The 13,137-nt window shown below is 37.5% G+C and overlaps 1 protein-coding gene and 1 long non-coding RNA gene across 2 annotated transcripts; one reads left to right on the forward strand and one right to left on the reverse strand.

Annotated features, from left to right (window-relative positions):
• Positions 1 to 672: 672 nt before the first annotated feature.
• On the reverse strand, positions 673 to 1,361 carry LOC120292859. Its single transcript, XR_005550476.1, has 3 exons — positions 1,230 to 1,361; positions 926 to 1,064; positions 673 to 843 (listed from the first exon to the last, which is right to left on the reverse strand). It is a non-coding gene; the product is annotated as an uncharacterized LOC120292859 (long non-coding RNA).
• A 5,938-nt stretch (positions 1,362 to 7,299) lies between these two features.
• On the forward strand, positions 7,300 to 8,145 carry LOC120286357 (protein LURP-one-related 11-like). The gene is made up of 3 exons (XM_039310884.1): positions 7,300 to 7,578; positions 7,676 to 7,889; positions 7,998 to 8,145. Exons 1-3 carry the CDS (start codon positions 7,333 to 7,335, stop codon positions 8,129 to 8,131), a joined length of 594 nt encoding a protein of 197 aa, XP_039166818.1. The 5' UTR covers positions 7,300 to 7,332; the 3' UTR covers positions 8,132 to 8,145.
• The last annotated feature ends 4,992 nt before the right edge of the window (positions 8,146 to 13,137 follow it).

Consider the following 13,137-nt stretch of genomic DNA (forward strand, 5'->3'; position numbering starts at 1 on the left):
GAATAGCCAATTTTTGGTGGAGAAATAGCAACAAAACAAGCAGCTTGCATCGGAAAAACTTGGGAATTGGGAAGTATTAAAACTCAGGAATGATGAAGGGGGGCTAGGTTTTAAAGATCTATTAGCGTTTAACAAAGCAATGTAGGGAGGCAAGCATGGATTGGAGTCAAGTTATGAAGAGATTATACTTTCCACAAGGTGACTTTTGGCAAGCTGGAAGAGGATCCCGTCTGTCATGGGGTTGACAAAGCCTCATAATTGGAAGAGATGCTATATCCCCTCAAGTTATGTGGGCAGTTGGGAACGATAAGAAAATCTCTATCAAAAAAGGATAAATGGTTATGACCTATAGGTGACTCGACGACCAGTAATGAGCCACATAAAGTGGCTGATTTGATGGACATTAAAGCGGCAAAATGGAATGTATCATTAATTAAAACTATGTTTGACGAACCGATAGTGATGGAGATCCTAGCCATTCCTATCGGACTACCAACTTCAGAGGATAAATTAGTTTAGACCAACAAAAAATTAGGGACATACACGATCAAGAGCGAATACATCAGCAATAGAGTTTCAACAACTAGCGCCCTCACAACAATAGCATCATCTTCTTACTAGGCCAAACCAGAATTGTGGAAATATATATGGAAAGGGAATACCCCCAAAATCAAAATCTTCCTATGGAACACATGTCATAACGCCTTACCTACTCTAGATAACTTGTATAGAAGAATGATCGTACTTGAACCAGCATGCCTGATTGGCAAACAGGAACCAAAAACGGTAGAACACACACTGCTACTACACCCATGGACATCCCAATTGTGGCGAGAGAATTCCCTGCATATTAACATTAAAATAATGGGTTTAACTCGATTTGATGAGTGGTTAATTAAGCTGAAAGAGGACCCTTGACTCTCACCTCAGTTTGAATTGGTAGCGACGACGCTATGGTGCATCTGGAAGGATCGAAGCAACACCATCTTTAGGAAGATGCCCCTCAAGCAGCATCAAACAAAAGACAGAGCAACAGCTCTATTTGAGAACTTCAAGATTTGGAACTGGAAAGCAAAAGGAGGGAAAGAAGATGTAGATCTAACCCAAAGATGGCAAAAACCGAACCCAGGAGTCTTAAAGGTAAACATAGATCTAGCGTTCACATGCACTCCTGAAGAACCAGCTTCAACCTCGAAGAACAGAGGAGGGAACAAAGGAGAAAACTCAACTGCCATAGTGTGCATTGTCCAAGATTCTTGTGGCTGGCTTTTGGATGGTTTCTCCATATTGGTGGTTGCTGGTTTGGCTGAGCAAGCTGAGGAATGGGCATTGGTTGAAACCCTACATTTTCTCCTCCCCAGATCTAACTTTTGTTTGCAACTTGAGTCAAATTGTCTTGTACTTGTGCAAAGCGTCAACTCCACTGAACAATAGAACTAGGAAGTACAACTTATGGTGGATTGGGACAAGGAGTTGTTGACCAAATTTTCGAGCCTTTCTTTAGCCCATTGCAATCGAGAATCGACACTATCACGGATCTGGCTAGCCAAGGCCCAAAGGTCCAATAGTATACCCAAAAATTGGGTTGCAAATCCTCGGTTGCTCTTTTAGATTTGTTATGTCGCCAAGCTCTTGATGTATTTTCAGCTAACTTTATTAAGTAATCAATATCACTTTGACCACCCCCCAAAAAAAACGTGTACTATGGCCCATCAAGTTTAATGAGATGATGTGGACTTTTGGAATAAGATTGAAAAAGGAACAGGCAACTGGTTAAGCCAGGAAAATGTATAAAGAAAGTCCTAAATTTATTGTACTTATGTCAATTTAATTATAAACATTTTAATTATTCGAGTAAGTCATAATCCTTTTATGTTTTACCAGTTGATTCTATCGGCCAGTTTAGGTGGGGAATTGCTAATATGAATGTTGGTGATCCTAAATGACACGATTGAAGTTGGCATGGACATTTTTTAAATAATTTTAATAACTCTAAAAATTTAAATAATTTTTGGTTTTTTTTCTTTTCTTCTCTTATCTTTACTTTAAAAAAAAAAAAATTAGGGCTTACAACCCTCACTAACACTAGTTGAGGACTATGACGCTTTTGCCAACCAAAGCGATGGCACCTAGCCCCTTGCCCAGATTTGGCGAGGGTTGCTACACCATTGCTAGATCTGGGCCAGGTGAGTGGCCTCGTCGGTCCCAAGCAAGGTTGTGACACCCACATCGATGAGGGAATTATACAAGATAAAAGAATTATCTTTATGACTGAATTGATATAAGTACAATAGGTTTTTGATTTTCTGGGTACTTTTCCTAGTTAAATCATTAACAAGTATTTTCTACATTAGCTAGCAGAAAAATTTATCAGCATTGAGAGGTTAAAGTAGTTTTTTTAACTTATCCATATGGGTAACTTAAAAGACAGACAGAAAAGGCATTCTAAATGGTCAGTACTTTATTCATGTGTACTACTAAGTTTCCAGTAAAGCAAGTATTTCTATACCTATGATCGGTAACGTTCATTGGCGTTGAGTAACTTTTCTACTTAACATAAAGTAATTTTGAACATCACTCTTGTTTCCTCCGCTAAGTGAGCAAGTCTTCTACTAAGATCAAGCAGAAGCAGGAGATTTTCATATGAAGTTTTGCACTGCTCATTCCAAGAAAGCATGTCAATCCTCCCCTCCAATCTGAACAACAAGGGCCATCTCAACCTGATAAACTTAAGCTCGCGGCGGTCTAGAATTACCCAAAATTATAGTATTGGTCCTTATCGTGACGCGTGGTAGGTCAGATGCTACCCTATCATCGGGGGCTGGACGAATATATCATGTGCTCGATAAGTTTGATCATTATTTTTTCTCATTTTTTGTAGGAACGAGTTCGGCAAAACGTGACTCCGACCTGTACGAAATTCAAGATGTCTATCTGTATGAATTCAAAAATCTCCCGCTAGCATATATAGATTATAAGCACATTGCGAGATATATCACCTATATAATTAAAAGCACCCTGGGAGCCACATTAATGATAAGAAATATAAGGAGAAAAATCTTCTCGTCAACCAAGATCTCAATTTATTTATCTATGTATATAGTTTTTCTGATTATTCTCATATCATGAGGTTGAGAAAGAAATAGATGCACGAGGTGTGCTATTCCTTGACGAAATCGCTAGAAGTATAATAATGTGGCAAAGAGATCATCGGAGTCATTTGGCTTTGATACAACGAATGAAACTGCGAACCCTCTTTATTAATTTTTTAGTTCTCTATTTTTTATTTAGTTGCTTGATCTATTTACTTATTTTTGTTGCTCAATAAGGTATTGGACCGTGCCCAATTGATATATGTTGGCTATTTGAAGAGAACAATAAAATACTGGCCTGTGATGTCTCTCGGGAATAATTCAGTTAATATAATGAGGGAGAAGAGTATGATGTGTTGTTGTGGGGTATAAGGAGAAAAGATAAGCATGGACCGAAGACGAAGGCGTGCGCATTGGGTTATTTGCAGACAATGCATGTTTTTTTATTTGAAAAGTATATATATACATACTTTTATTTTTTAACGCAAAAATAGGAATTGCATAAACCTCATTCGTTTTTATTTTTTATTTATTTTCTGATTCTATATATGTGAACTATGTTAGTCATCATATTATTAATCATTAGATTGGTATGATGGTTTGCTTGCACGACGTCATTTCGGCAATTAACATATTAATATCAACGTAACGCTTCTTATCTAGTCGTGGAATTTACATTATTAATTTGAAACCAGTAACAAGACAAAGTTATTGAACACTGATTTCATTGTGATCTTTATAGTTTGGCTTGGAATTAAGTTGGGTTGAGAGTTTTCCTAACCGATAAATTTGCTGCTCGAATAAAGTAAGTGTTAATCGAGAACCCCGAAAATCCCTACTAGCTCCTTGTAAAATGCAACACATGCCTTACAGGCCAAATTATAGTTGCGCCAATGGAAAATCATGAAGAGGAACCCAGATCCGGGCATGTTAGCATACTGATCTAGAGCCACTCAATCTCAGTGAAAAATCTTAGTAAGCCGTACAGATGAGACCCCTTATGAGTACATTAACTCCCGTTATGCTTTACATCTCGCACACGTCACTCTTGCATTCTAACAATCATTCTTATAATCATATGGATAGGCTTGTCCATGAATCATCTGCTGTAAACATGAATTGACGTCGCTGCAGATTAACTATGTATTTGGTTTCTTACCTTGAATTTTTGGTGTTTTAGTCAGGTGGACAAATTCAGTGTTAAACATCTTAAATATGAAAAGATGCGAAACGTGTTTCTTATCTCGACTGCCAGTGATTTATTGTATTTTAAGTTTGATCGAGTCACGACTTGAGCAGCACATATCCAACAGTACATTCTAAAAACAGTGCTGACGTACAGAACAGTGAACCACATGTAGAAAAAGACCAATGAGGTTCAAACGCTGTAGGCCTTTTGATGCCAATAGCGATGAGATCGAACTCAAGCCTCCCCTTATGGTAGTGGTCGGGACTTCATTAATCATTATGTATCGAATCGGAGAGAGAAGAGAGAGAAAGATGGTTATGGAGGGTGGCGTGAGCGGTGGAAAATACATGATCTGTGAGATTAAGGGTCCGTTCGTTTCGCGGAAAATATCATATTTCTGGAAAACATGACTTCTATAGATTAAGGATCCGTTCGTTTAGCGGAAAATATCATGTTTTCGGAAAATATTTTCTAGAAGTCATTTTCCAGGAAAATGACTATTTTTCGTGTTCGACCAAAACCTATTTGAGTGGAAAATATTTTCCACCGTTCGTTAGCTAATTTAATTGTTTATGAAAAATTATAAAAAATTGAATTTAATATTTTTAATTGATCAAAAACTTGGTTTTATTTTTTTATATTTTTAATTATTTGAGCGGTGGAAAATACATGATCTCGTGAGATTAGGATCCGTTCGTTTTGCGGAAAATATCATATTTCCGGAAAACATGACTTCTATAGATTAAGGATCCGTTCGTTTAGCGGAAAATATCATGTTTTGGAAAACATTTTCCTAGAAGTCATTTTCCAAGAAAATGACTATTTTCCGGTGTTCGGCCAAAACCTAAACTTTGAGTGGAAAATATTTTCCACCGTTCGTTAGCTAATTTAATTGTTTAGGAAAAATTATAAAAATTGAATTTTAATATTTTTAATTGATCAAAAACTTGGTTTTATTTTTTTATATTTTTTATTATTTGTATTTAAAAAAATCAAAATTTATTATTTATTATTTTTTCTTTCTTTTTTTCTTTTTCCTTTTTCTTTTTTCCTTTTTCTTTTCCTTCCTCCTCCTCCTTCCTTCGCCACCACATGCCCGACGATGGTCGGGCCGCGGCAGCCGACCAAGACCCTTGGCCGCGTGATCCGGTGAGCTCGAGGCTTGGCCGATCTCGCCCGAGCTCACTAGATCCGGCGGCGAAGCTCAGCTCGCTTAGATCGGAAGCCCGAGCTTCGCCACCGATCCGATGAGCCGTGAGCTCGCTAGAGCCTGGGTGAACCTCGGAGAGCTCGGGTGAGGCCCGAGCTCCGCCCCAGGCCGGTGAGAGCTCCACCTCGCCCGATCTAGCGAGGCTCGAGCTCGACTTCACCAGATCGGGCTAGGCGAAGCCTTGCCGGCCTGGGGCAAGGTTCAAGCTGGCTTGTGGCCATGGCCAGCAACCAGTAGTGAAGAGGAAGCGGGGCACGCCGCGAAGATTGAGCACCGTTGGACAAGGGGACGCTCCGCCACCGCTGATCGTCGGCATCGAAGGAGGAGGAGGATGAGATCGAAACCTAGGGCTTCATGAGGGTGGAGATCTAGCACCGCCGAATGAGGGGATGCTTCGCCGCTTTGATCGTTGATGTCGAAAAAGGAGGAGATGAGATCATAAGGGTTTCGTCAGAAAAAGGGTAGAAATGAGTAAGGAAAGCAGAAGATTGACCGGAAAACATTTTCTTTGACCATTTATTTTTCACCATCGAACACCGGAAATTCGAAAAAATATTTTCCCTGAAGTTGTTTTCCACGAAACGAACGGACCCTAAGGTCAAGCTACTTCCCACTCTTTAACTCAAATTTAGTAAAGTATTCAACTTGTGCGATCAATTTTTTTTCCTAATGCACATCCTTATATTATATTATCTATATATATATATATATATATATATATATATATATATATATATATATATATATATATATATATATATATATATATATATATATATATATAAGGAAAGGAAAGGTTTTGAAAAAATAAATTAATTGAAATACCAAGTTGAAAAATGATAATAACTATTTGTCATGTGTTAAGCCAAAATGATCTACAGACGTTTTGAATATATATAAATTTACTTTTCGAGCTAAAAGCACATGAAGCTCTGGATGTTTAATCCACAATGTTACACTGATAGATAGGTCTCCTCAGATCTCAAACTGACACGAAAGTGCCAAGAATAAAACTCATGTATGAAATTATTAGACAAATGGTTTCCTTTAACAGGTTAATTTTTTAGGAAACGGTCGATTGGGTAAATATAGTATACTTCTTAGTTCTGACTATCTAATGAGTTTGTATCTTGAAGATCAGTTTCAATCCGCTGAACTAAATCACTATAATGAGACTGACAACGGACCATTTTCCGAAGGATAGAAGAATTTTACTACTTGCTTCATTGTCGGTGGCTTAACAAATCAATGGTTCTAAAATAACCGGACAGTCTTGTTCTTAATGCTGAAGAGATAATGCATGGCAGTCATCGACTTAGGAGGCTTATCAGTAAAGTCGATTTGCGTCACATTCGGCCCCTGCTCGCACACTTGAGCGTGGCCAGATTCTCTATCTGGATAAGCCTCCTACTAATTAAACAAGAAAAAGGTCAGATCTGAAAGCAGACAATGCTATAAGACCCAAAGTAAAAAGCACAAAAGTGCTAAAGTAATGTTTTTGTTATGTTTATTATATTGTTCTCCGTCACCAATCTCATCAACAGCCTCTGCATAGTGACAAGTCCAGCTTCATTTTCCGCTGAACTTTTAGACTCCACAGATCCAGAAGGTCAACAATTGGGTAACCATTAGAATACTCTCATGATTGAATAAACAAAAGCGTTGAGCTCCATAATTTATGCATACATACCATAAACGTGAGGCCTCAAGCACGTTCATCACTTTAGTACCGTCTTCTCCAGAGTATTTAAACCCGAAAAGTGCCTCCTCCTCCTATCATTTCTGGAACACTTGAAAGGGTCGTAAGAGTTCTCACAGAAAAACAAAGTTCAGCGGATGAGATGGCCAAGATTCATTCTGTAGTGCCGATTGCTACACCTGATGCTTCTTGTTCTCCATATATGACTCCAGAGAGAGAAGCTTTTACGGTGTGGATGAAGTCACTCATCATGCAAGGAAATGGATGCACCGTCTTCAATCAGAATGGCGAGATCGTTTACCGTATAGATAACTACGAAAAGAAGGGTAACAGAAAAGTTTTTCTCATGGATTTACGTGGAAAAGTTCTCTTCACTATAATTCAAAAGGTATAGGCTATGTTTCTTCTCACTTACAAGTCGATTAGATAACTTCAATTACCATGTGAACTATAGGACTGTGGGCTAATGACGGATGTCAATGCAGAAACTTCGAGTTTTTGGGCGCTGGGAGGGCTACAAATGTGACGAACAAGATGTGAACAATGGAAAACTTTGGTTTCGTGTAAAAAAAGGTTGTTCGATCTTTAAAAGTAGATTGTCCTGCCAGGTTTCTGTGCACTGCGGTGAGGCTCAGACATTCTTTGACATAGAGAGTGTGGCTGGCAAATCAGAGTTCAGAATAGTCGACAGAACAGGAGGTCTGATTGCAGAGGTTAGCTTCTTCAAACGTATGAACATCTTAATCTAAGTCCAGCTGCTTCTTATTCTTTTAGATTTACGCTGTGCCTTTCTTTGGTGATTTTCAGGAAAGAGGAAGCAGTCATCTTCTGGAGTATACCTAGGAGATGATGTTTTGACTTTGGCTGTGGAGCCTGAAGTTGATCATTCCCTTGTCATGGCTCTTGTCGCCGTTTACGGATCAATGCATCGGAGATTGTGATCTAGTTTTGACATAGCAAGATTGGTGAGTCCATCGGACTATGCCTTCCTTTCTTCTTCTTTTTTTCTTTTCTTTTTTTTGGTCCTTTGAGCAGTCTTGTTGCCCAAAATACACGAGCAAGCCAGAGTTTTCTCGTAGAATACTGCACATTTTTTTTTTTTTTGGTAAAGGTACGAATGAATACTGCACATTTTGTTATACACAAGAAGTGGAAAATATGAAGATGAGTCACGCTTCTGATCTCTCAGCAGATACAGTCTCTATTACTTTTAACTTTAGCAAACTCGTAGTAAGATCATCTAATTCATACATCATTGCAGAAAACTCCTGAAGACAAGATATTCTCTTCGTTCGGCAACATTCCCTGCTTAAAAATTGTTTTTTAACTCAAAATGTGCGCATTTTGTGCTGTCTTTTGAAATTTCAAATAGAAACAGGAGAGGCATTCCCTACTTAATTGACCTGTCTGATTTGAACGACAAGAAATTTCAAACTAGTGCTTAACATGACTGTTCTCATTAAGGCGACGACTCTGCAGACTATAAAAACAATAGTTACACCGTAGAGCAGAAAAAAAAAAAAAACAAAAATCATTATTATATTATTATTTTTTATACCGACAAATTCAGCAAAACGTGACCCAACCTGTACAAATTCCACTTGTCTACCTTTATGAATACAAATATTCCGCCTGCAGATATAAATATAAGCACATTACATAATATTATCATGAATATAATTAAGCAACACGAGAGTCATCAAAGATAAGAAATATACAGGGGAAATATTAGCTCGTCAACCATGATCTCCATTCGTTCATTCATTTATTTTTTCTGGGTATTCTCATATAATAGAGAGAAGCAGATCCACGAGTGCTATTCCTTTGTGACAAGTGTAATAATGTTGCAAAGAGATTATCCGAGTAATCTGGCTTTGATATAACAAATGAAACCGAAAAGTCATTTGTTTTAGTTTAGTTGCTTGATTGATTTATATATTTGTTGCTCAATAAGATAGCGGAGCGTGCACGATAATAAATGTTGCTTTAATAAGAGAAACTAAGAAGCTGGCTTTTTATGTCTCTCGGGAATAATTCAATTAGTATAATGAGGAAGAGGGTATTATGTATTCTTATGGGGCATGAGAAGAAAAAAATTGGCATATTTTGTGATTTTTGGATGTGAAAAGCATGTATGTTATCATATTAGGAATGATAAGAGAGATCTGATGGTACTTGAATTGCATGTTATTGCCATTTGATGATTTAGTATCAAAATCATGCTTCTTATTTGTGCGTGGAATTTACGTCAATGATTTGAAACCGATAAGAAGATGAAGATAATGGCATTGGTTTCATTGTGATCTTTATAGTTTGGTTTAGATTTCGATCGAGAGTTTTCCTAATTGATAAGTTTATTATTGGGATCAAGTATTGTCTTAATCGAGAACCTTGAGAGTCCCTACTAGCTACTTGTAAAATGCAATACCTGCCTTCACTTTTTGTTGCCTCCCTCGGATCACACCAACGGAAGACCAGAGAGCCAAATCCGAATCTATTAACATACTCATTCATTTCCCTGTACCACGCCCATGTGTTTCAAGGGGAAAGGCGTCGCGGGGATCTAGGCGGGGTTACCCTGGGAAATCCCGTAAAGGGTTTCCCTTGTGGCCAAGCCCCCCGTGAGGGTTCCATTTTTGTCAAAGGGGAACCCATCCCTCTATCCTGTCTGCTTTCAGGATATCAAAACCTTTTAAGATCATACTTAGGACTAAGATTGCTCAATTTCACTATAGAACTTATTTAGCCGGTAAGACAAGACACTTATGAGTACATTAACTACTCCTCTTTAAGCACTAATTATCATATGTAAACTGGGAAAATTATCGAAAAAATCCTAAACTTATTGTAATTATGTCAGTTTGGTTGTCAACTTTTTTTTTTGTCAACTAAGTCTTAAACATTTTACATTTGTGCCAATTCAATCCATTCAACTAATTTTAGGAGGTCGACATAGACATGTCATCCTATGTGACGTCATTAGCACTAACATGAACAATTTTAAATAATATTATAGTATTTTTTAATTAATTTATTTATTTTCTTTTTTTCTCCTTCCCTTCCCTTTCTTCTTCCTGCAGCCAGTTGTCGGCTCTATTACACTTCACATCTCGCACGTCATTTGTGCACTCCACAAGCATACTTATAATCATATAGATAGGATTCTCCATCAATTATCAACTATAAACATGTGAGTAATATCAACTGCATATTTGGTTTCTACCTTGAATTTTGGTGTTTCTTAATCAGGTGGATATATCTAGTGTTAACATCTAAAAAAGTAGGATGATATGAAACATAACTCTTATCTTATCAGGCGAGTTCTTTAATTGGGGTTGATCAAGTCCCAAACTTGAGCAGCACATATCGGCGTCAAGGAATGATACTAAAAACATTGCTGACCTAGACAACAGTGAACCAAATATAGAAAAAAAAAAACCAACGAGATTCAAACGCTTTTGGCCTTTGCGCTTTGAGATTCCCAAGTGATGAGATCGAACTCAAGCCTCCCATTTGATTAAGTTCTACAAGAGAGAGAAGAATATTTCTGAATATTCACGTAGTCTTGAATATAGTAAATATTCACAGGAAGTTCAAGATGAAAACAAAATGATTTACTTCTGAGGCTTATCGACAAAGTGGATTCGCGTCACATTTGGCCCCGCATGCATACTCAAGCACGAAAAAGATCAGATCTGAAAGCAGACAAATGCATATAAAACTCAAAGCAAAGAGGACAAAAAGTGTTATAGTAATGTTTGCATATTAGTTAGTTGTTCTCTGTCACCAATGTCATCAACCGCCTCTGCCTAATTTAATGACAAGTCCAACCTCATTTTCCTGCTGAACTATTAGACTTCCCAGATCCAGAAGGTCAACAATGGAGTAACCATTATAATACTCTCATATATTGTATAAACAAAGCGTTGAGCTCCATAATTTATGCGTACATACCGTAAAAATGAAGCCTCAACCGCGTTTGTTGCTTGAGAACCGTCTTCTCAAAGAGTATTTAAACCCGAAAAAGTGCCTCTTCCTCCTATCATTTCGGGAACACTCAAAAGGGTGTATAAGTTCTGATAGAAAACAAAGTTCAGCGGATGAGATGACCAAGGTTCATTCTTTAGTGCCAAGTGCCACAGCTGATGCTTCTTGTTCTCCATTTATGACTCCAAAGAGAGAAACCTTCACGGCGTGGATGAAGTCCCTCATCATGCGAGGAAATGGATGCATTGTTTTCAATCAGAATGGCAAGATCGTTTATCGTATAGATAGGAATAATGGCACAACTAATCTTTGAACTTTGGCCATGTGCATTATGGTCCCTAAATTTTTAATATGTCTAATGTGGTTACCAAACTTATCCAAACGTGTAATGTGGTCCTTGAACATTTCATTGATTCGATATGATTTATGAATTTTTTGTACGTGTTCAATTTAGTCCCTGAATATAAAATGTATAATATTGTTCTTTCACTAATTCAAGTTGAGGAATAATATTGAAAAATTCCATATAACTTAGAGATTAAATTTAACATGCATCAAAAGTCTAGGGATATCATCAAATAATCTAAAATTTCAGGGATCACATTGTACATTAAGCCAAAATTCAAAAACCACACTAACAAATTAAGACTTTAGAGACTACATTGCATATAGGGTCAAAATTTATGGATTATTTGTGTCATTTTTCCTTATGGATAACTACAAAAAGAAATGTAGCAGAAAAGTTTTTTCTCATCGATATACGCTGGAAAGCTCTCTCCGCTATAATTCAAAGGGTATAGGCTATGTTTCCTTTCACTTACAAGTCGACTAGATAACTTCACTTACTATATGAACTACAGGACTGAGGCTAATAGCTAATGATAATGCAGAAACTTCGTGTTTTCGGGCATTGGGAGGGCTACAAATGCAGCGAACCGGGTGCAAATGACGGAAAACTTTGGTTTTGCGTCAAAAAGGTTGTTCCATCTTTAAACAGAGATTGTCCTGCCAAGTTCTGTGCACTGCAGTAAGGCTCAGACATTCTTAACACAGAATGTGGCAGGTAAATCAGAGTTCAGAATAGTCGACAGAACAGGAGGTCTGATTGCAGAGGTTAGCCTCTTCATAGTCCAGGTACTTCATATTCTCTTAAACTAATACTGTGCCTCGTTCCATTTTTTTTTTTTTTTTTTTGGGGGGACTAATGAGCAGTCTTTTTCCCTAATAAAACACCAGCAAGGCAGAGTGTTCTTGTAGAATACTGTACATTTCATAACAACACAAGAAGTGGAAAATATGAAAATGAGTCACGCTGGTGATCTCTCAGCATATACACTATCTCTCATACTTTTAACTCAAGCCAACTGGTAATATCATCTAATTTCATACAACATTGCTGATACTCGTGAAGACAAGATATTTTCTTCATTCAGACACTTTAAGCTGTCTTTTTAAAATGCAAATACGAAAATCAGAGGCATTCCCTAATTCCTTGACTTGTCTCCGATCTGAACGACAACAAAATTTCAAAATAATGCTTAACATGACTGTTTTCATTAGGGTGATGACTGCACACCAAAAAATAACAGATGAACTGTAGAGCAGAAACAAACAGGAAAAGCCTCACATAGTTTATGAGTAGATGGGGCATGAAAAGATTCCTACTTCAGTTTTTGCAGCAATCTACTAGCTTAGAATTTAGATATGTCCTCCGTGTTGTGCCATTAGCTTCAACCATAACAATTTATTGTAAAAGATGATAGTCTCAAATTTGCGGTTTAAAAAACCTCTGATACTAATACACATTCAAGACTCCAATTAATATGAACTCTGATTAGTAATTACCACTTTTTTCGCTTCCTGGCAAAGCTTAGAAGGTTTTAATGTAGGGGCTTGTGCAGTTTTTGAGATCAGAACAACAGGAGTGAAGCAGAAATGATACGTGATAGAGTAAAAACAA

This window comes from Eucalyptus grandis, chromosome 4, assembly GCF_016545825.1.
Source record: "Eucalyptus grandis isolate ANBG69807.140 chromosome 4, ASM1654582v1, whole genome shotgun sequence".
NCBI classification, from domain to species: Eukaryota; Viridiplantae; Streptophyta; class Magnoliopsida; order Myrtales; family Myrtaceae; genus Eucalyptus; species Eucalyptus grandis.